At 34.1% G+C, this 22940-nt stretch overlaps 3 protein-coding genes and 1 non-coding gene across 5 annotated transcripts in view; 2 read left to right on the plus strand and 2 right to left on the minus strand.

Moving 5' to 3' along the window:
* The window catches only part of LOC126746750 (transcription elongation factor SPT6), a 42289-nt gene extending 41995 nt beyond the window's left edge, over window positions 1-294 (minus strand). For both annotated transcript variants that reach the window (XR_007663973.1, XM_050455085.1), the window contains exon 1: window positions 76-294. Coding sequence is in view for 1 of the 2 variants with exons in the window: in XM_050455085.1 (XP_050311042.1) it covers window positions 76-117 (42 nt within the window). In the remaining variant the exon portion in view is untranslated. The remainder of the gene's footprint in view (window positions 1-75) is intronic.
* A 691-nt stretch (window positions 295-985) lies between these two features.
* LOC126747103 (U6 spliceosomal RNA) lies at window positions 986-1092 on the plus strand. Its single transcript, XR_007664084.1, has one exon. It is a non-coding gene; the product is annotated as a U6 spliceosomal RNA (small nuclear RNA).
* Window positions 1093-1179: 87 nt separating this feature from the next.
* LOC126746755 (DNA-directed RNA polymerase I subunit RPA2) overlaps window positions 1180-22940 on the minus strand; it is a 34350-nt gene continuing 12589 nt past the window's right edge. Inside the window, exons 9-16 of the mRNA XM_050455088.1 lie at window positions 9309-9486; window positions 9142-9250; window positions 8930-9086; window positions 8615-8811; window positions 8271-8553; window positions 2996-3123; window positions 1531-1695; window positions 1180-1465 (exon numbers count right to left, since the gene is read on the minus strand). Of these exons, the coding sequence (XP_050311045.1) occupies window positions 1247-1465; window positions 1531-1695; window positions 2996-3123; window positions 8271-8553; window positions 8615-8811; window positions 8930-9086; window positions 9142-9250; window positions 9309-9486 (1436 nt within the window). The 3' untranslated portion in view covers window positions 1180-1246. The remainder of the gene's footprint in view (window positions 1466-1530; window positions 1696-2995; window positions 3124-8270; window positions 8554-8614; window positions 8812-8929; window positions 9087-9141; window positions 9251-9308; window positions 9487-22940) is intronic.
* Window positions 11933-13169, plus strand: LOC126746756 (UMP-CMP kinase). Its single transcript, XM_050455090.1, has one exon. The coding sequence runs from the start codon at window positions 12273-12275 to the stop codon at window positions 12957-12959; it is 687 nt and encodes a 228-aa protein (XP_050311047.1). The 5' UTR covers window positions 11933-12272; the 3' UTR covers window positions 12960-13169.

Genomic DNA, 22940 nt, shown 5'->3' on the forward strand with positions numbered 1-22940 from the left:
TAAGTACTGTGAAATTTAAAGTGTTTTTCGCATGCAATAAAGTGTTTTAATAAAAATGCACTGGGGCATTCTTACCTCACTACTCTCCTCCGCTTCTGATTCGATAAAATCGGCCATCCTGGCGGTTTCTTAAATTTTTTTTGGGTGAAACTGTTGACCAAGAACGTGAAGAAAATGGTGTTTCGAGGCACTTTAACGTTTTTCACTTTCAGTTAGGATTTTTTGCCAATATTTAAAATAGAGTAGTTATTTTTCTCGGGATGGCAACAAGAGACCGAAGTGACGTGAAGTTGGCTGGGATGAAACGTCAAATTTGACAAGTGACGTTATCTAGGAGTGGGTGTTGCAATGTTTCCCAATTTCCCTAATAAGTTGAAGAATAAAAAAGATCCTTATTGATTCACTTATTTTTTAGGTAAAAGTTTCTGTTTATTTTATAATGAAAACGTTACCATAAGTTAGTTAATCACACATTTTTAAAACAAATCAGATGTTAGCTTACTGTATTTTGATATGTTTCTATTCTCCTAGAGGGCGCCATTAATACTAAGCCACTTACATCTCACCGGTAAATTCCCAAAGAGTTAATGGGGTGTTAGTTTCAAGCATGACTTATAGATGGTGCCACAAAACAATCATAAAAAAGTTTTCTGTAATATTCCGAAGTATAGTCGAGTTAGTTCTGATTACATCTTATAGGTGGCGCCCAAAAAATCCCATTTGTCCTAAATAAAGTTTTCTGTAATATATATTGAGCGGCAGCGCGTTAGTTCCATGCATGACTTATAGATGGCGCCCCAGAAACAACACAAAAAAAGATTTCTGTAATATTTTTTCGTGTTGGAGCGTTAGTTTTGAGAAATTGCTATAGATGGCGCTACTTGTTTAGTTACATAAATTAATAATAGAGGGCAGCAGGCTAATATTTCACTGTTAGTCTCCGACCAGTTAGTACGTAAAATATCAGGGCTTCAAACCAGTCGTTGTACTCGCTTCGGCGGTACATATACTAAAATTGGAACGATACAGAGAAGATTAGCATGGCCCCTGCGCAAGGATGACACGCAAAATCGTGAAGCGTTCCACATTTTTTGGATCTACTAGTCGTTGTGACATTATTTTTTTTAACTTGCATCTTTTCTTTTTTGATTTTAAGGTTAAAAAAAAAACATTCAGAAGAAACGTTCGCCATGCCTCGTTTATTTCGTATATAAAGTTCACATCATTGTGGTGTAAAAAGGTCTCATCACACATTTTCACAGCCTATTTTAACGTTTATATTACAAGACGCCAACTGGGTGACGAAAAACTTAAAAATATACGGAATCTGAATCTCGGCTATGCCCTGACTTCTGCCGCACAGTTTACACGTGTCCCTCGTATCGTTCAAGTGGGGTTTATCGTGCTTCCTTGTCACCAACGTGATGGGGCCTAAAAGCGAGCCACATTTCGTGCATATATGAACCTAAAAGTCCAATAAATTAACCATTTTTAACCCAAAAAGGTGCTTTTAATTAATTAATTAATTACGTTGGTTTTATCTGAGCAGTTCAGTAAACGGTCTTGCAGCAAAAAGGAAGTTCCGTGACTAATCAGGGCGTCTCGCTCCATCTCACCGAAACGGACCCCGCCCCCTTTTTTTCTTCCTTTTATCGGTTGCCTGGTTACTACGTCCATAGGACCCGTTGATCTTACCTGAATATAAGTTTAGAACTTTAGGACAAAAGCAGATTAAAAGATTTAAAGAATTTTATGCATTACTGGACATTTTTGGGCAGAACTTTGGAATAACTGAAGATATGTTCATAATGTTTGTACAACAATATAGTGGGATCCTTGAAGATGGATTTGAGGGCAAAAACGTCATTCTGAGTTAAGAACTTTGGTAGTTAGGACAGTTTTGGTTGAGGCATTTTTTTCTATAATTTTCTTAAAAAAAATTTACTTTTCTCGACTATAGTACCATGAATAATTGAAATATTCTTAAAAGGCTTGTGTGCAAAGAGAGAGAATTTATTTCCCAATAATTTAATACCAAAACGATTTTTGTACCTCAAAAACTCACGGAGTTAGGGACAATTATGTCCAACAAGCTCCAAGACCCACCAAACTTGGAGCTTTCAATGTATGTTGCAACCTCAAGATTTTTATTAATTACTAGACATTTTTGCGCCTAACTTTAGAACGACTTAAGATATTTTTATAATTTTTGTACACTAACATAGTGGGATCCTTGAAGATGGATTTGAGGGCTAAAACGTCATTTTGGATGAAGAACTTTGATAGGTAGGACAGTTCCTGTTGAGGCATTTTTTTCTATAATTTTCTTAGAAAATTTTTACTTTTCTCGACTATAGTACCATGAATAATTGAAATATTCTTAAAAGACTTGCGAGCAAAGAAGGGGAATTTATTTCCCAATAATTTCATACCAAAACGATTTTTGTACCTCAAAAACTCACTGAGTTAGGGACAATTATGTCCAACAAGCTCCAAGACCCACCAAACTTGGAGTATGTTGCAACCTCAAGATTTTTATTAATTATTAGACATTTTTGCGCCTAACTTTAGAACGACTTAAGATATTTTTATAATTTTTGTACACTAATATACTGGGATTCTTGAAGATGGATTTGAGGGCAAAAACGTCATTCTGAGTTAAGAACTTTGGTAGTTAGGGCAGTTTTAGCTGAGGCGTATTTTTTCTCTAATTTTCTTAAAAATACACTTTTCTCAATGTGATCTCTCGTGATAATATACTTTTGTTCAAGTATATTATTAAATCAATTTCTCAAGTTTATTATAAACTCCTTGAGTTAGAGGCAATTTTGTCCACCACACACCGAACATGGGACTTCTAAACTTACATTTATAACCACTTAAGATTCTTTTATAATTCTTTCACGTAAGTAAAGAGGCTTACCTCAGGATGGACTTAAACATCTTGCTTGATTAATAATTCTGATAGTTACCATAGATTATGCACGCGACATACCTGCCATTTATCTGACACCATATGACGTAACCTCTGGTAGTGTACCACCCCAAAGAATATCCGAGCGGTCATCTCCCTACCGTCTATTCCGGAATAAAGCGTCTCAGTACCATAATAGTTGTAACCACCTTAAAATGGATAAATAAATAAACCTTTATTACGCAACAACAAAATATTATATTATTAATTTACTTCCATGCTACCTGAAAAACACAGTACTAGTGGGCAGTTTCAATACAATACGACTTTATGCTAAACTCGTTTCTTAAAATTAGTTATCATTACGTGAATCTAATAGAAAAGCCTTGTATTTCTTCTTGAAAGTGAAAAGTGAGCATGATCTTATTAATTAATTTGTATACGTCAGAGTTTAACAAAAATACACCCTGATAGGCAATCTTATAATGTTTCTTAGGCGGTGACTATGTAAATCTTGTCTTGCTGTGAAATAATCTGAAAGATATTTAGGGTACTTCGACTTGTACATTCTATAAACAAACTGACCAAAATGTAAAGCTGCTCTCTGTTCATATTTTAGTATTTTACTCTCAACATATGTGGGTGTTATATGATCAAATTTTTGTATGTTGAAAACGAATCTCATAGAGGCGTTTTGAGCCAACTGAATTTTATTCTACATTGAGTGAGGTAATTGTAAAAAACAACATGGCAATAATCTAGATGTGACCAAACAAACATTAATTTGATATTTTTGGGCAAATAAAATTGATACAAACTTTTAAGTAAAGCGTACATGCACGATAATGTTTTATTAACACGTACCTTATCAAAAATGACACCAAGATTTTTTGCTGATGCTGAACAAGAAAGGACACTGTTATTTATATGCAAAGTAGTGAAATTAGATTGAAGAAATTGTTTTTTTTGAATGTATTAGAACCTATGAGTAAGTATGTGTTTATTTATTATACATTTAAATATTGAGTTTAAGTCTTAGCTCTGAAAGTTGTTCAATTCTATTTTGCTTTGGTATAGGGGCTTAATAATAGAAGTTTTCCATATTTGTGGAAATTCCCCTTTGTGTTGAGATAAATTAAACACCCTTGTCAGAAATGGAGCAATAAGCTCCATGCTGAAAAGAAGATCATAACCTATTTGGTCAATACCCACATACTTTTTGATTTTTTATATATATGTTAAAATAAATTTCGAAAATCCGAAATTTCGTTGAATTTTAGTTTTATCCAGTTAATACTCGTTTTCTTGAACTTCTCTTGGATAATGCTGCACGTAAATGATGCAATAAGTATTATTTAGTTACGTTTCCGACAGCGCAAAAAAAAATGAGTGATTTAGAGTCATTTTCACGATTTATGGCGCGATTTAATGAAATGCTTGGTGTCACGTAAAGACTTGAATACGTCTTGTATGAATGCTACACAATATAGTGATATTTTGGAATCGGTAAAAGTGGCAAAAAATGCTAAATCTAAAACGACATTACAATATATGCTTATAAAGATTTGATGTCTGTGTGGTGAAACAAATATAAGGTATTTCATCAAAATTGATGAAATTTTTGATATTCTACATGAGACTCACTTGGCTATCGGTCATGGCGGAAAGCATCGCATGTTGAATGAGATAAATAAAAAGTATAAAAACGTAACACAGGAAATCATCAGGACATACCTAAAACTTTGTATGGCATGTGAAAAGAAACAGAAGGTATTGTCGTCAAACCCATGGTGTTTTCGGAAATAAATAGTCGATGCCAAGTGGATTTAATAGACATGCAGTCGAATCCAGATCGAGGTTATAATGGTCTACCAAGACCACCTAACAAAATTCGCACAAATTAGGCCCTTACAATCAAAAACAGCCGGGGAAGTTGCCAAAAATTTATTGGAGATATTTTGTATATTTGGGGCACCGTCGATTTTACAATCAGATAACGGTGAGTAGACGCTATAAAAAAATTCCTTATAAAACACTATTAGACACCTTATAGACACTATAAAAAATGTTTGATGTGGGATGGACTTAAAATAGTACATGGAAAGCCTAGGCATAGCCAATCCCAAAAAAGTGTTGAGCGAGCGAATCAAGACATCCAAAATATGCTTATGACCTAGATGAGTGACCAAAATACTACTAATTGGTCAGAAGGATTAGAATTCGTCCAACTCATGAAGAATCGGGCATATCATGACGAAATTAAACTGTCACCATATAAGGCAATGTTTGGATCTGAAATCAAAGTTGGACTTAAATCTTCCTCGCTACCGCAAGAGGTAAAACGTACTTTATATTTATTTCTTATTAATTTTAAATTAAATTACACTAATATAAAAAAGGTAAACCAGTTTTTTGTGAGAGGGTTTAGTTATTATGGGGATATGTTCCATAAAAATGTTTTATTTTAACCGGTTATAAAAGATCTTGAAACCGAAGAGGACTTGGAAAAAATCATTAATGAATTTCGCCAGAGGAGACCATCGGAGAAAATGAAAATGCTTCAAGTACAAGTCAGGACAATGTATTTAATGCTTGCTCAGTGAACAAAGTCAACATTAGTCGATGGAATCCGTACATTTTGTGACAGAAATAACCAAATTCTTTCGATCCGAAAGGTAGCTAAAAGAAACTTGGAAATCCAAGCTGAGAACATGAAAAGAATATCGGCAATTAAATTTCCTCCATGTAATATGGGGGTTTTAATGGTAGCAGTAGAAACAAATGGAGAAGGCATGTATCGTTTGGGTAAGCTGTTAAACTCATATTCTTATTTATCGAATGATCATGTTCGCAGGAAATGAAAGTGGAACAATTGAAGAAATGTTCTCAAGAAACCAGTTTACAGTATGTGACAATCAACTCCTTGATATTGACAAAGTGTCATCCGAAACAAAATCATTCCGACAAATTGCTACTAGCGAGTCTATGTCTGGTGGTCAAGGATACAAAAGATGTCATTGTAAAACATAATGTATTACACTAAAATGTCGTTGTAAGTCTTCAGGAGTACTATGTAACTCTAAATGTCACTCGAGCTTATCCTGCTCAAATAAGTAAGAGTAAATCCAAGTAAAACTAAATATTTTCAACTTTACGTTCAAGTTTAAGTTACCTAGTTAGTTTAAGATACATGTTTTTCATCAATAATTTCTTTGATTTTTAATGTGGCAAATAAAGCAAATATAATTCAAAATGTAGTATTTTTTATCCCCATCTGAATTTAAACGTTTTATCCATCTTCCCTTGGATAAATTTAGAACTGCCTCGATAAAGTAAGAAGTCATTGCACTGATTTCTCCAGCTAAATTGGATAAAACGCAAGCTACCCGGGTAAAACTAGTTTTATACAATTTCGGGTTTTAACCGTAACATACACGTTCGGCGGTTGAAAAATTTCGAATATGATTTTTGCGTAATGTGTAAGAAGGAGACGGAGTAGAGCGAGAACAAACTTGGCTCCACCCTGGGCGGCTATCGCGTCGTCGTTGCGCTTATCAATCCGGTAATGTATCCAAAAATCTCATCCATTCTTCTCTAAGAGACCAACATACAAAATTGACGAAAAACAAATAAAAACACAAAGTCACGGTCTCACAACATGTAATCAAACGGGCTACACGTGTTTCGCTCTAGTTAGAGCATCATCAGGCCTTTAGAAGCCATCCACACACTTCCCACTTGAATACTCCTTTCAGCACGTACCAGGGTCTTTCTAAAGGCCTGATGATGCTCTAACTAGAGCGAAACACGTGTAGCCCGTTTGATTACATGTTGTGAGACCGTGACTTTGTGTTTTTATTTGTTTTTCGTCAATACCTATGTATGTTAGCCGATCATGTTTACAATTTTTTAACCTTTGGTACGAAGACGGATACAGTAATAAAATAAAAATGGCTTCCACTGTTTATCAAAATATTAATATCATTAAATGGTATTGTCATGCGGATAGTGCAGAAGAAGTTGTCGGCCGTTTTAGTCGGCAGTTTGAGCATTCGGGATTTGTAAATCGATGTGCAAAATGTTCTAGTGGCGATCAGGAACCTCGTCGAACACCTGACGCTAGGATTGAAAAGGAGGTCAAGGTGTGTGCTTTTGTGGAAGTAAGTGAACCTTGTTCTGGCTCCCAAATTTCTAAAGAACTTGATATTCCAAGTCGTACATTGCGTGATATTTTGAAAAGAAATAAGTACAAAGCCTATAAAATTAAAAACACTCAAATTTTTCCAGAAGATCAAATAAAACGCTTGGAGTTTTGTGAAACCTTAAGAGAAAAAATTGATCAAAATGACGACTTCATAAGTAATATTTTATTTACAGACGAGTCATCTTTTTCTCTTCTAGATCGACATAATTCTTCAGTCGTGAGATATTGGTCTCGGAAAAATCTACATTTGAATGTACCATTCCGAACTCAATACCCGCAAAAGTTAAATGTGTGGGCTGGTATTTTAGCCAATCACATTGTAGGCATTTTGTTATGGATGGTACCTTAAACTCTGAGAGATATTTACTTTTATTGCAACAAAATATTATACCCGCTGTATGAAACTTGGATGTTAATTTTGAGGAAATTTGGTTTTAACAAGACGGATGTCCCGCTCACAAGCCTAGACACACAAGTGTAGGACTATTGAAAAAAAAGAAAATTAAGCTTAAATATTAAATTAAACCTGTCAAATGAAATAATGACTTAAGGTAACTTTTGATCATCTTTTACATTCAACTTTTTTACAAATTTAAGCCCAATTTCCTTTTTTTTTATAAATTTTTGCAACATTTAAGCAGGTATTTCCGAACAATTAAATTAAGATATTTTAAAAACGGTGCCTTAAATCATAATTTAGCAAGAGTAACTTTTTTTTTCCAAATTAAATGGAGAATCTAACAGTTGGCTTTTTATAAAAAAATATTTTATCATCTCACAGATTTGAGGCAACAAAGGATCAAGTCCCTCCGTATGGCAATATACATATATACTGGCAATTTTTTTTAAAAATTGGCTTCATCAGTAATTGACAATTCATTACAATAACCTGCATGAGAAATTTAATTAAAATTGAGCTAGTAGTTTAAAAGTTATGATAAATAAACAAACAATTATTCCTAACTTTAACACCCTGTATCTATGTTATTAAACATTTCTGAGAAAAATTTTATAATGAAAGTCTATTTCTTTTTAAATTGCCTACCACGTATCAAAATTAATGACGTTTAAACTGAACCATCCTGTATTTATAAGTAATATTTTAATAAGTTTCTTATCGCAATTAACTCTAGAGTTTTTTTAGCTTCTTACCGGACTCCAAAAGTCTTCCAAAGTAATCAATCGCCGTATCGTCCTCCGTAAACTTAAAAGGAGTGGCGTCGTGCACTAAACCGTGTAAAGCGGCCGATTTCCCGGCCATTAGTTCGATCATCATCGCGATCGTCATACGCGAAGGAAATCCGTGGGGGTTAAACACAATATCGGGCACCAAACCGGTTTCCGTGAAGGGCAAATCCTCGCAGGGCCACTTTTGGGAGCAAATGCCCTTCTGGCCCGCCCTACTGGCGAACTTGTCGCCTACACTGGGGTTTCTCTACGGCAATTGAGGTAGAGAGGAATGTCGAGGTTAAAAAAAATAAATAAACGCGACTTACGGGCACCCTATAAGTGAAACAAACGGTCTTTTTGGCCTTCGCGTTAAAATCGCCGCACATCTTCACGCTGTGCAGGTAACAGTCTTCTTTTCCTTTAAAAGTGCGCACTTGATATGTCGATTTGTCGCCGTCAAAGTAGCAATAGAGCGGCTTCCCTTCCTCCATTCTTCGGCCAATAAAAGGCAAACCGTCGGCGTCTATGATAAAATGTGTAATTAGTATAACAGCAATATGAAAATAGTTTATTTGCCACCATGTGTCGGCCTACAAGCTGTATTAGCAAAAAAATAGATGTATTGTATTGAAATGGCTTACCAAGGCTTGAGGCCAGCTCGGGTTTATCAGGGTTTCTTGCAAAATAACTCTCCTCATGCTCCAGCTCTATAAACTCCGATTTGTATATCGAACCGTGGGCCAAACCTCTTTCCTCGGACGCTTTATTGATTATCATGGCATCTTCCATGTCATAACCCTAAAATACGTTTTTCTTTCTAAATAAAATAGCACGTATATAACATCTTGCTTACCGTATAGCTGATAACTGCGACGATAGCATTGGTACCCATAGCGAAATCGTCCAAGTCGATTTCGTCGTGATGCACCGGTCTGAACAGAGGGGTACTGGGGGTTTGTAACCTTTAAAACCCCATCAAATATTATTGACATTATTAATAATTATTTTAGTTTGTTTTACCTGTAAAGTTTCGTTTCCGACTGTAAGTCCCAATTATGGCATGGGGTGCCCATAGTTTGTTTACCCATTTGGCACTGATACATGTTCCTAGGGGATTGGTTACAGTCGGGCATGGGAATGAGCTGCGCCAAGTTGGATAAAAAGGAGGTTTTCGATAGTTCCATGTGAGTCGTCACCCCTGGATTTATTTAAAAAAAAACATGTTTAGAAAAATGCAGTTTACGGCCCTGTCCTGTGACGTCTGTCCAATGCTGAACGTCAAATTTGCTAATGTCAGCTGTCATTTGTCACATTCCTGGCACAATAGCGTTAAATGAACGCAATGTTGCAATTTTTACAAAAATGTAAGTAACAATTAAAAAAGAAAGTTTTTTTCAAACGCTTAAGTGGAAAAATGTGAGTCGATAGATTCTCCATGGGCAAAATAAAAATTCTGTCCATTTAATCATTTTGAGCACGGTCCTGTCCACGAAATGTCAATGCCAAGTTTGACATCAGTTGTCACTTGTCATGTGTCACAATTCCGGCACGGATGGTGTTTATGAATGCGCAGTTGTTGTATTTATTGTGGTTTAATTAATGATTTTTCAATTCCAGGCATTTGGAGGACAAAATATAGATTTTAAGATAACAATAAAGATATGTGCAATATTTTCAGTACAACTCGGTCTAATTGAGGATTTTTAAAGCACGGTCCTGTCCACGAAACGTCAATGCCAAGTTTGACATTAGCATCAGTTGTCATGTGTCATATTTCCGGCACGGATGGTGTTTATGAATACGCAATTGTTGTATTTATTGTGGTTTAATTAATGATTTTTCAATTCCAGGCATTTGGAGGGCAAAATATAGATTTTAAGATAATAATAAAGATATTTACAATATTTCCAGTACAACTCGGACTAATTGAGGATTTTTAAAGCACGGTCCTGTCCACGAAACGTCAATGCCAAGTTTGACATCAGTTGTCACTTGTCATGTGTCACAATTTCGGCACGGATGGTGTTTATGAATACGCAGTTGTTGTGGTTTAATTAATGATTTTTCAATTCCAGGCATTTGGAGGACAAAATATAGATTTTAAGATAATAATAAAGATATTTACAATATTTCCAGTACAACTCGGTCTAATTGAGGATTTTTAGAGGACGGTCCTGTCCACGAAACGTCAATGCCAAGTTTGACATCAGTTGTCACTTGTCATGTGTCATATTTCCGGCACGGATGGTGTTTATGAATGCACAGTTGTTGTATTTATTGTGGTTTAATTAATGATTTTTCAATTCCAGGCATTTGGAGGACAAAATATAGATTTTAAGATAACAATAAAGATATTTACAATATTTCCAGTACAACTCGGTCTAATTGAGGATTTTTAAAGCACGGTCCTGTCCACGAAACGTCAATGCCAAGTTTGACATTAACCTCAGTTATCACTTGTCATGTGTCATATTTCTGGCACGAAAGTCGTTTATGAATACAGCGTTGTCGCTTATATTGTGATTTAAGCAAAAATATTAAAAAAAGAATTTTTCAATTCCAAGCGTTTGAAGGATCTATTTTCAGTATAACTCGGACTAATTGATGATTTTTAACTAGGTGAAGAAACGTCAACGTCAAAATTTGATCTGTCATTTGTCATCTTTTGGCAATATGGCGCTATGTGAATACGAGTGTTTTGTGCAATTTTTATGAATATTTATGTAAAAATGTAGCTCAATAGGTTCTCTATGACCTTTTGTAAATAAATAATAAATCTTGTTTTTTTTTAAATAAATATATTTATAAAATAATTTTTTTTTAATACGCTCCTGTTTATTTAATCATTTTAAGCACGGTCCTGTCAACGAAACGTCAATGCCAAGTTTGACATTAACATCAATTGTCACTTGACATGTGTCATATATCCCGCACGAAAGTCGTTTATGAATACAGCGTTGTCGCTTATATTGTGATTTAAGCAAAAATATAAAAAAAAGGATTTTTCAATTCCAGGCGTTTGAAGGACCTATTTTCAGTATAACTCGGACTAATTGATGATTTTTAACTAGGTGAAGAAACGTCAACGTCAAATTTGATCTGTCATTTGTCATCTTTTGGCAATATGGCGCTATGTGAATACAAGTGTTTTGTGCAATTTTTATGTAAAAATCTAGCTCAATAAGTTCTCTATGAGCCTTTGTAAATAAATAATAAATCTTGTTTTTTTTTTTTTAAATAAATATATCTGCAAAATATTTTTTTTTAATACGCTCCTGTTTATTTAATAATTTTAAGCACGGTCCTGTTCACTAAACGTCAGGTTTGTCATTCCAAGACAGTGCTGTCACTTTCCCAGCACGGAAAGCGCTAAACTAACACAGTGTTGCCGTTCGTACCGGAATTCAAGTAGAAGTAGAAAAAATTCCTTTAGAGTCCTTTAAGAAAAAATTTCACTCAGGAAGTAATTTATGGACTTTTACGTCAGCTTGTATTTATTTAAAAAAAAATAAAATAAATAGATAACTAAAATAATCATTAGCTTGTCAGACGAAACGGTGAGGACGGCAACACTGTGTTCACTCTTGCAATAAGCGTCTCCTAGTAATTTTCCCATTTGCTCTAAATTTTAGGCGAGGGCGATTCAAAAGTGCATTAAAAATATGCGATAAAAAAGTTTTTATGTATTCAAAAGTAATAAAACACGGTGTAAGCATCAAAAACTCAAAAAAATTACTCTAAATTTATCAAAACCCCTACTCAATTCCCATTTACCCAAACGTCAAATTAACCTATTTGTTTACAGTCCAAATTCCTTATAATTCGCTAACAATAATTAGCTCAAAAAAAAAAAAAAATACAAATTTCCCGTATAAGTCCCGAAAACATGAAAAACTAACCCCACAAGCCGCCGCCGCCGCCCTCAAACGCCCCAACCCAACCGACCAAACAAAATCCAATAAAAATGTAAGGTTATGTCACGTTATGCTTGCGTGTGTGTGTTATGATAAAAATCGACCCGAACACAGCGACTCGATGTTCACTGGCATTTCGGTTCTCACCTCGGCGCTAAAGCGCGCGTTCAAAATGACCCCGAACGTGGTGTTCGTGTTGGGGGGCCCCGGAGCGGGCAAAGGCACCCAGTGCCAAAAAATCGTCGAGAATTTCGGTTACGTGCATCTCTCCGCCGGGGATCTTTTACGCGAGGAACGTAACAAACCCGGATCCCAATACGGCGAACTCATCGAAACTTACATAAAAGAAGGTAAAATCGTTCCGGTGGAAATAACTTGTAGCCTGATCGAGAGGGCCATGGCTGAGTCGGGCAAGGAAAACTTCTTAGTAGATGGGTTCCCTCGGAACCAGAACAACTTGGACGGTTGGAATAAGGTTATGTCGGATAAAGTGAATTTGTTGTTTGTGTTGTTCTTCGATTGCCCCCTGGAGGTTTGTACCGAGAGGATATTGAAGAGGGGGGCCACCAGTGGCCGGACCGATGACAATATGGAGAGTTTAAAGAAGCGGTTTAATACTTACTTGATGGAGACCAAGCCGATTATAGAGCATTATAATGCGATGGCTTTGGTGAGGAAGATAGATGCCACCAGGGACCCCGAGGAGGTGTACAAGGATGTGCAGCAGTTATTTCGTAAGGGCGAGGGAGACAAGTAGACAAAAGTGTCAGTGTAAACTTTAGGCAATGTCATTCCTGTCTGGTACAATTTTGATGTCTGTAGTACCATAGTCCTTTCTTTTCTTTTTTAATTTAAATTATGCTTACTATTGTGATTTTAATTTTAAGGTTACCCTCCGCAAGTAATATGTATGTATATCTTTGTACTATTTGAAATAAATGTGAACAGTGTCAAGCCATTATAACAATGACTTTTTTTTAAAGTGGTGGTACCAATATTAAATAAATGTGTGTAAGTATTATATGCAAGGGACACAGAGGATTAAATAATATGTAATACAGGTACAAAAGCATTAATTACAATTTTTCAAGGTTTCACATAGATATGGCTTGGCCTTGGCAAGTAATTGTAAAGCATTCTAAAGTGCTATTGATTAATAGATTAAAAAAAACTGTTTTACTGTTATATATACACATTTTACCCACTTTTAAATCTTTATGTTTGTTCAATATAATCAGCCAATCGGATGATTTTATCATGACATCTTTCATAAAAGATTAATGATAAAATATCTATTTTTTTTTTTTGCTAATTATTGAATGTCACTTGAACTAATAATAAATAATCCGAGGCCTGACCTTTGAAATTGTAAATGTTGACCTTACTGATGGATAAAACCATTAGTTTTCATATTGTCTGTTTTGGATTGAATTGGAACGTTCAGATGCACATTATGTAGGTATTAATTGTCTTACTGGGAATAGTCATGAAAATATTAGTTGAAATCCCTGGAAAGGCTTAGAGGTGACTTTAAAAATCTGTAATGGAATGAAAATAACCCCAAACGCTTGGAAAACAATAAAATTAATTTAAATCCCTGGAAGGCAAGTGAAATTAACTTCAAGTAATTGGACTAGAATAAAAAGTGACTCTAAAGGCCTGAAACATGAGAGAAATTAGTTCCCAATGCCTGTATGACGTAAAATATGGCTTCAAATGCCTGGAATTGAATAAAAAATTGACTTCATTCACTCATATAAAGAATAAGTATTATTTGCTTGGGGCACAGTAGATTAAATATTTAATACAGGTACAAAAGCATTAATTACGACTTGTGAAGGTTTCACATAGATATGGCTTGGCCTTGGCAAGTAATCCTGACGCATCCTAAAGTCCTATTGATTAAAAGATTAGAAAATATTGTTTTACCACTATAAATACAAATTTTACTAATTTTTAGATGCTAAATATCATCATAGTGAGTCAATCAGATCTTTTTATCACGACATCTGTAATAAATGATTACTGATAAAATATCAATTTTTTTTTGCTAATTGTCGAATGTCACTTAAATTAATAATGAATAATCCGAGGCCTGACCTTTGAAATTGTAAATGTTGACCTTACTAGGGGATAAAACCATTAATTTTCATATTGTCTGTTGCAATTTAAACGATATTATTTTTACACAAATCGAACGTTCAGATGCCCATTATGTATTAATTGCCATATTGACTTATGACCAATTTACTCTTTTAAAAACAATTAGATCTTGTAGATTGTGCAAACCCTTTATAACTAGATACTATAAAAGATATTAAAAAACAAAGCTTTTGATGCAAGTGCACACTTATTCAGGTAGATAATAATTACTACTTAAATCTTAAGTATTACCTTCTGAGTTGAGTTTGAAGGAGGAGAAAAGTTTGACCACATCACTCCTGCTTGTGCAACACATAAAATCGTTCAAATGCCCTCATTTTGGCTTGTTTTTGCTTTGCATTCTTAGAAATGGCTCTGCACCCTGTTTGATAGAGTGTCTGGTACCAACAAGTACCCTACATAATCTTAACCTTAGACAGATAATCAGATTTCGCATTCCTTCCCACCAGACCGTTAAATTCGAAGACTGCGCTATATGCGAGCAGTCGTTTCTCTAAATACCAATTATTCATTGATTATTAAACATAATCAGTTTAAATACATTTCTACAACAAATGATGCTGTTCTCACTATAGTTTTATTATTTTTGTTTGTTTGTTTAGATGATGGTCAGGTGACATGGAAGAACAACTTGTGAATGTTTATCTTTTTATGTAATGGTTTGTACTTTTTCATATCCTTGCATAAAAAATGACTTTATTATTATTATGAATACTTCTGTAAAACTGGAAGAGCAAGGAAACTTATTTCTGAATGCCTGGAATACTTAAGACATTGTGTAAAAGAATGAAAAATTACTATGAAGCCTCAGAACATGAGAAAAGTGAATCCTAAATGCTCAGAAGACAATCAAATTTATTTCAATCCCTTGAAGGCATGTAAAACTGACGCTGAGAGAGTCTGGACTAGAATGAAGTGACTCTAATGGCATGGAACATGAGAAAAATTGTATGGAATTAAATAAAATTTAACTTCAAAGACTACGAATGCAAAAAGTCAAATCCAGATACATGGAGGATATAGAAAATCCCTTTAAATGCCTGGAATAGATGAAAAATTATTCCAGAGGCTTTGAAGACAGGCAAATTACTTTAAATCACTGGAAGATATGTGAAAGAATCGTTAAATGCCTGGAATAGACTGTAAAGTGACATTACAGTCAAGACATGTTAATTGAAAATGCTTGGCACATATAAAATACATGCAATACATTCTGTAAAACTTGAAAGCGTCCGGAATACGAAACAAATGCCTGGAATAAGATACAAAATTAATCTGGAAGTCTGTGACACAAGGAGCATTACTAAAAATACTGGAGTGTCTAAGAAATGAACTCAAACGCCTGGATTAGCATGAAAATTGGTAGAAAATCCTGGACGACCTAAAAGTGACTCAAGTGCCTGAAATGCAATGAAATATTATGCTAATATTTATAATAAATTATTATAAATGCCTATATGCGGAAAAGTTGCGTTTTGTTATTACAAATTGGTGTGCAAAATTTCAGACATCTACGACGTCACCTTTGGCTGCCCAAATGACCTTGAAAATTGGCTTTTTTATATTACGCGGGTACGTAACAGTCTCTATATAAAATTCGCTGTCCGACTTCGTAAGTGTTCATTTTTAATCGTATTACGCTTCGAGACAATGGGACCAGGGCGATTTAATGTGTAATTCTTTTTAGTTGATGCTGTGGTTTCATACGCGCCGTTCGAAAAAATCGAAACTACTTTGCCTGCAATTACTCCAAGTGAACTTAGTACCGACCAGCAATACCTTTATGAAATCTGTACTGCAATTTCAAGAGGAAACATTTCTTTGAGTTTGTCGCAGAGAGGACCAGGAAAATTGAATCATTTCAGGTGGTTAACTACAGCCAATCGAATTTTGAGATTATATGTTGGTACCGAAAATCCATCAACAAATCTTAAAATTTTAACGCAATATATTATGAAAGTGTATGCTGTTTCATGGTTTGAAATAAAATCTAAACCTTCCTGTAGGCATGGCAGCAAACATGTTTTTGAAATTATTCAAAAATCCAGATTCTTACCAGAAGAAATTAGAAATATTATTGATCCTGTCATTCAAATAAACGGGTACTTCGCTCACCCAGAAAACATGTTTTTAGCTATGCTCTCTGATAGTAGAAAAGCAGTAAGAGAATTAGGTTTAAGAAGACTGCTAAAATGTAGACAACACAAGCCATTAGGACTAAAAGTACGTGAGTTTAAGGTACCCTTATTAAATTTCAAGGCCACAGATTACATTGACCTAATTGATTGGCAGTCGATAACAATTACCGAGCCGTCGATTTCCAATAGCAGCCTTATGGAAATGATCTCCAAGTGAAATTGACATTTTAATGTGTCCATGCCATTCACAAGTAGTGGAACGTTGCGTCAAATTGGTAACTGAAGCATCAACTGCAGTCTGTGGCTTTGATGCACGTGATGGTTATATAAGGTCCAAAATAGCTTCTAGAGCCGCATTGCCAATATTTGAAACAAAAAGTCAATATTATAATAATATATACAGGGTGTTTCCTAACTACGGTACGAAACTATACAGGGTGAATTGAAGGTCGTTTTGTGAAAAAAAGTTCCTATGAACGTATGTCGGGAGTTGCTTTGTTTCTGAGATACAGGGCGATGAAGGTTCAAAAAAATAACGGTATTTTAAAAATACTATAAGTATTCTTAAACCGATTTCGTTGAAATTTGGTGTAGTTATTTGAAGTTATAAGACGCTTATTTAGCTGTAACTAGATTGAAATTATTAGGTCCAGTGGCGTGTCAGTGGGCACCACATGCTTATTGTTGAGAAAAAAACAAGGCCAATAATTAATTGTTTTGCAGCTTTTTATTTATTAAGTATCTTTAACTCATTCTAAAAATTATCCATGGACGAAAACATGAAATAAAAACCAATTAATCCGATAAACAATTTCGACCTTAAAGTAAATGAGCAAAATGCCCACCTTCTGATAAAATACCCGACTGCAAACGATTTGTCATCGAGTGTCTGACACGCTCAAAAATACCTGGAGTATCCCTTATGATATTGCCATTGACAATTATCCGATTCCTCAAGTCATTCACATCTAGAACAGGAGTTTTATAAACAAGAGCCTTCAGATGGCCCCATAAATAGTAATCCAGGGGATTCATATCAGGACTGCGAGCCGGCCAATTTTGAGGTCCTGCACGTCCAATCCAGCAATTAGGGTAGATGACGTCGAGATGCTGACGAGCAAGAACACTGAAATGAGCTGGAGCCCCGTCGTGCATAAACCACATGTTGACTCTAATAAAGTGGGTAAATGGTGTTGCAAGAAATCCGTGTAGGATTCACCTGTTAATCTTGCCGGTAAAAAAAATGGGCCAATTACGTAGTCACCAATAATTCCTATCCAAACGTTCAGCAAAAATTGTTGCTGAAAATCAGTTTCCCTAATAACGTGGGGATTTTCGTCGGCCTAAAAATGATCATTGAGGAAGTTCATAATAGCATCTCTATATTGAAAAATTTGCCTCGTCCGTAAATAAAATATTTGGTAGGAAATTATTATTGTGTGCCATCGTATGAATCAACCACCTGCAAAACATTAATCTTGGATGAAAATCACGAGGCAGTAGAGCTTGTACACGCTGTATGTGATATGGATGACTTCAAGCTGCAGTGCAATCTTCCTGATACTATTGGAAGGATCTTCTTCTATCGCCTCAAGTATAGCTTCTTCCAGTTCAGGCGTTGTTATAATTTCTGGTCTTCCACCACCCATATTTTTATTAAAACTCTCAATTTCACATAATCTTGCATGTAGTTTTCTAAATGTTTTTGCACATGGAATTACTCTGTTAGGATATCTGTCCTGGTAAATTCTTCGTGCTTCTTCCGCATTTTTTTTTTTTTTTGAAAACACTTCATATATTAAAGCAATTATCTGGTTACAAAATTGATTTTTTTTACATTTTTTTTTCTTAATACATATTTATAATATTGCCTATTTCATAAACTTAATAAACACACAAGTCCAATATATGAATAAACTTCTAAGCAATGCTTATATTAGCATTGGTACCGAAGTTACATTTAAAAGAAATATGTTATTGTAACAATGTGGCCATAGAATTACATATTAGTAACTTTGTTAATAGTGTAAGGATTGCTTAACCATTCTAATAAATTTATAATAAGAAACTTCTTGTTTTATTTCATAAGACAGATCATTATAGGTTTGTGTCGCTGCGTTGATTGGGTTTCTAAGGGCAATGTTTGTTCTAGCACTACTTAGTCGAATATTGTTGTTTCTTAGATTATGTGCATGTATTTCACTAGAATAAACAATAGTGTAATTTGATTTTTGTAGCTTATTAATTATTTTAAATATTAATTTTGCTTGTTCTATTTTAAGTATGTGACTAATTGAGTGGATTTTCAATATTTCAAATATGTCCCCCGCATGCATAAAATAATCAAGATTAAATAAAATCTTGAGTACTTTACTCTGCAAAATTTCAACTCTTTGAAAATTGTACTTACACAGGTGCCCCACACTGGAATTAGGTACCGCAAGTTTGAAAGAAAGTAAGCATTATATATTTTATATTTAGCTGCGTTACTTAAGAAGTGCTTACATTTATAAAATGCTCCTGTAAAGGGAATTATCTTACTTTTTAAGTAGTCAATATGAGCGTTCCAATTAAGATTCTCATCCAGTGTAAGTCCCAAATATTTTATATTATTTACATTTTCTAAAGTCGCACCATTTAGACATATTCTAACTTGATTTATTGTCTTATTTTTCTGTTTAAATAGGATATATTTGGTTTTGTCCAAATTTATTTTAAGATTATTTTGTAGTAACCATTGCCTATATTTAGTTAGATCATCATTTACCCTATTAACCAATCTATCACAATCATTATCCGAATACAATAATACAGTATCGTCAGCAAATGTATAATATTGGGCGTCTAACCCTGCTATCCGAAAACTCAGAACATACAGTGAGTACAGTAATGGTCCCAACACTGACCCCTGAGGGACACCACAGTTAAATGTTAAGATATTACTTTCTTTATTATTTACATGTACATATTGTCTTCTATTAAGTAAGTATGACCCAATCAAGGACAGTGCAGATCCCCGAAAACCCATTTCTTCCAGCTTGTTTAATAATATGTCATGATTAACTACGTCAAATGCCTTTCTTAAATCGACAAAAACTGCTATGACAATTTTGCCTTGATCTAAATTAGCTGACACATAGTTAAGGAGATCTATAGTAGCACTTAAAGTGCTGCTGTTTTTAAGAAACCCATATTGGTATAAATCGTATGAGATATATTTTTCTATAAATGACATCATCCGCCTCTTAATCACTGTTTCGATAATTTTTGAAAAGACACTTGTTATAGATATAGGCCTGTAGTTATTTAATTGGGTTTTAGGACCAGATTTATGAATTGGACATACTTTAGATATTTTGAGGTCAGGAGGAAATTCGCCTATGCTGAATGCATTATTTATAAGTATGACTAGTATATTTAATATGTACTCTTTTATATTAGTTAGATCAAGTATTGTAATTTTATCATGGCCCGGAGCCGCATTTCGTTTTAGGCTTAATATTATGTTGCTTATTTCATTACTGTCTGGCGGCTCAAAAAATATGTTATTATCACATTTAATCTCCTTAAAATCTTGTTTTAATATATTTTTTGTATCAGTCCGCATGTCCTCGATTATGGTCGCACCTACCTCCGTAAAATATTTGTTCAAACTGTCTGCAATTTTTTTATCATCATTTTCTAATAGACCATTAATTTCGATTTGGTTTATATTGCTTTTAGTAGAATTATTATTTAAAAACAGATTTATTGTATCCCACTGTTTTCTTGTATTTTGTGCTGCTTGGGCCCATTTGTTTTTAAAGTACGCATTTTTTAATGCTTTTATTTTATTATTTAGTGAATTTTTTAACCTTGTGAAATTTAATTTGAAGTTATTATTTTCTGGAGCTTTTTTATATTTCTTATACGCCAATTCTTTTTCTTTAATTAAAATTAATAAGTCTGGTGTTATCCAATCATTGTTTTGTCGACATTTAATTTTTTTATTAATTGTTGATTTTATTTTACAATTGCTAATTACGTTAATTAAATTTTGAAATGAATCTATATTTTCTTCTATTAGCTTATCTTGGAGTTTTTGTTTAAATTTTTGTATATTTAGTACGGGACGTTGAACAAATATTCCAGGCTTGAATTTCCTTATATTTGCGCTTATTTCTCAACAAATTTTTCTATGATCAGATAAAGAAGTATCTTCTACACTAATATCACATTCATTTTTTTTGTTAGTAGTACAAATCAGATGATCTATTATTGTTCTACTTTGTGAGACTCGAGTGGCGCTGGCAGGACTAATCTCATTGACAAAACAAAAATTATTTAATGCAACCATATTTTTATAGTCTTTAGTAATTATAGAGTCTTGATCTAAAAGATTAATATTAAAGTCACCTAAAATAATATGATTAGACCTATATTTACTTATCACAGATTCCAGCTTATCTAGGAACTCATTTGGTGAATACCATGGAGGTCTATAGATTGCACTCAGTTTAAGTTGGGAACTTGTGGGACATTTAATGCAGATGCTAATTTGTCGTGCTAATAATTGTGTTGTAAATGTAATTTCCATTTGCTAATCCATAAATAAAGTGCATGTCTATCATTTCATGGTTAGTAAAATTATTCATGATGGAGTAATGAATCACTGCTAATTGACAGCTGAATTTTACTTATAGCAATTCTATCACTGTCAGCTGATCTCTAAAGCAGGTAGGTACAAAGGAGGTACTTGAATGGACTTTATGCCAATTATTTGTCATAAGAAGCAATGTATTTGTTATTTTGTTGTATTTCAAAAATCTGATAATAAAAATCGTAGAAGTTGAATGTTTATTATCATAGTAAACGAGACACAAGATACCAAAAAGTCGTGCATTGGAGGGTGGACATTTTGCTCATGTACTTTAAGGTCGAAATTGTTTATCGAATTAATTGGTTTTTATTTCATGTTGTCGTCCATGGATAATTTTTAGAATGAGTTAAAGATACTTTAATTTTTTTTTCTCGAAAACAAGGCCAGATATGAAGATAATAAGATAAGATACGAAAAAGTTGTATTTTTAGTTGCTTAAATACAAAAATAAATAAAAAGCTACAAAACAATTATTGGCCTTGTTTTTTTCTCAACAATAAGCATGTGGTGCCCACTGACACGCCACTGGACCTAATAATTTCAATCTAGTTACAGCTAAATAAGCGTCTTATAACTTCAAATAACTGCACCAAATTTCAACCAAATCGGTTTAAGGATATATAGTTATAGTATTTTTAAAATACCGTTATTTTTTTGAACCTTCATCGCCCTGTATCTCAGATACAAAACAACTCCCGACATACGTTCATAGGAACCTTTTTTTCATAAAACGACCTAACGATTCACCCTGTATAGTTTCGTACCATAGTTAGGAAACATCCTGTATATATCAACCCTTATACAAGAGATTAATCCTAAATATAGGTATACCCATGATGGTAATGGCACAACGACCGACCATCACGCATTTTATTTTCTTAAAGACGATACTAAAATAAGAGTATGCAAGCAGTTTTTTATAGCTAATCTGGGCATTACTAAGTACTTTAGGAGACGATAATAGAGGGAAACATGCTAATCATAAAGGGGTTTCTGCAGAGATTAAAAATAGTGTGCGCTCCAATATTTCTACTATACCCACTATAGAGAGCCACTATACCCGAGCCCGTTCTGAAAAGGTTTAAAACCGTAGCTCAACTTTATCGGGATTACAAATTGGATTGTGAAGGCAAGGGAAAACCCTTTGCTAATCTTACACCAAACGGACAAGTATCATCGTTTTATTATAGATCGAAACTATCTACGTATAATTTTACGGTATGTGATATAACAAAAAAAGGACAAGGATCCGTTAATTGTTATATGTGGCATGAGGCCGAGGGAAAAAGAGGGGCAGTTGAGATAGGCACATGTTTACTACAGTACCTCAAAGAAAAAGCTGAGATGGCTAAAAGCAATCAACTGGAAATTACCTTGTACTCCGATAACTGTGCAGGGCAACAAAAAAATAAATTTATTATTGCTGCTTTTCTTTATGCAACATAAAATCCATTACTCAAAAATATCTAAAAACTGGACGCACCCAAAATAAAGGAGATAACGTTCACTCGGTAATAGAAAAACATATAAAACGTGCACTAAAATCTGGCCCCATTTGTACGGCATCACAGTATGTAGGCTTAGTACAAACAGCTAAAAAGACAGGAACCCCATTTAAAGTGTTTGAGTTAGCACATTCAGACTTTTTGGATTTAAAAAATCAGACAGAGCAAACCTGTTCTACTTTTAATAAAAACACTTTGGGAGAGAACTTTAAAATTTCTGATTTTTCAATACTTAGGGTAGAGAAAGAAAATTTAACTGCTTTTATTATAAAACCTCTTTTAAGGATGATGAA

Source organism: Anthonomus grandis, chromosome 18, assembly GCF_022605725.1.
Source record: "Anthonomus grandis grandis chromosome 18, icAntGran1.3, whole genome shotgun sequence".
Lineage (NCBI taxonomy): Eukaryota > Metazoa > Arthropoda > Insecta > Coleoptera > Curculionidae > Anthonomus > Anthonomus grandis.

What these genes read in the sequence shown, in the direction of transcription:
- LOC126746756 (XM_050455090.1), top strand. Translation starts at nt 12,273, where the DNA reads ATGCTTGCGTGTGTGTGTTATGATAAAAATCGACCCGAACACAGCGAC.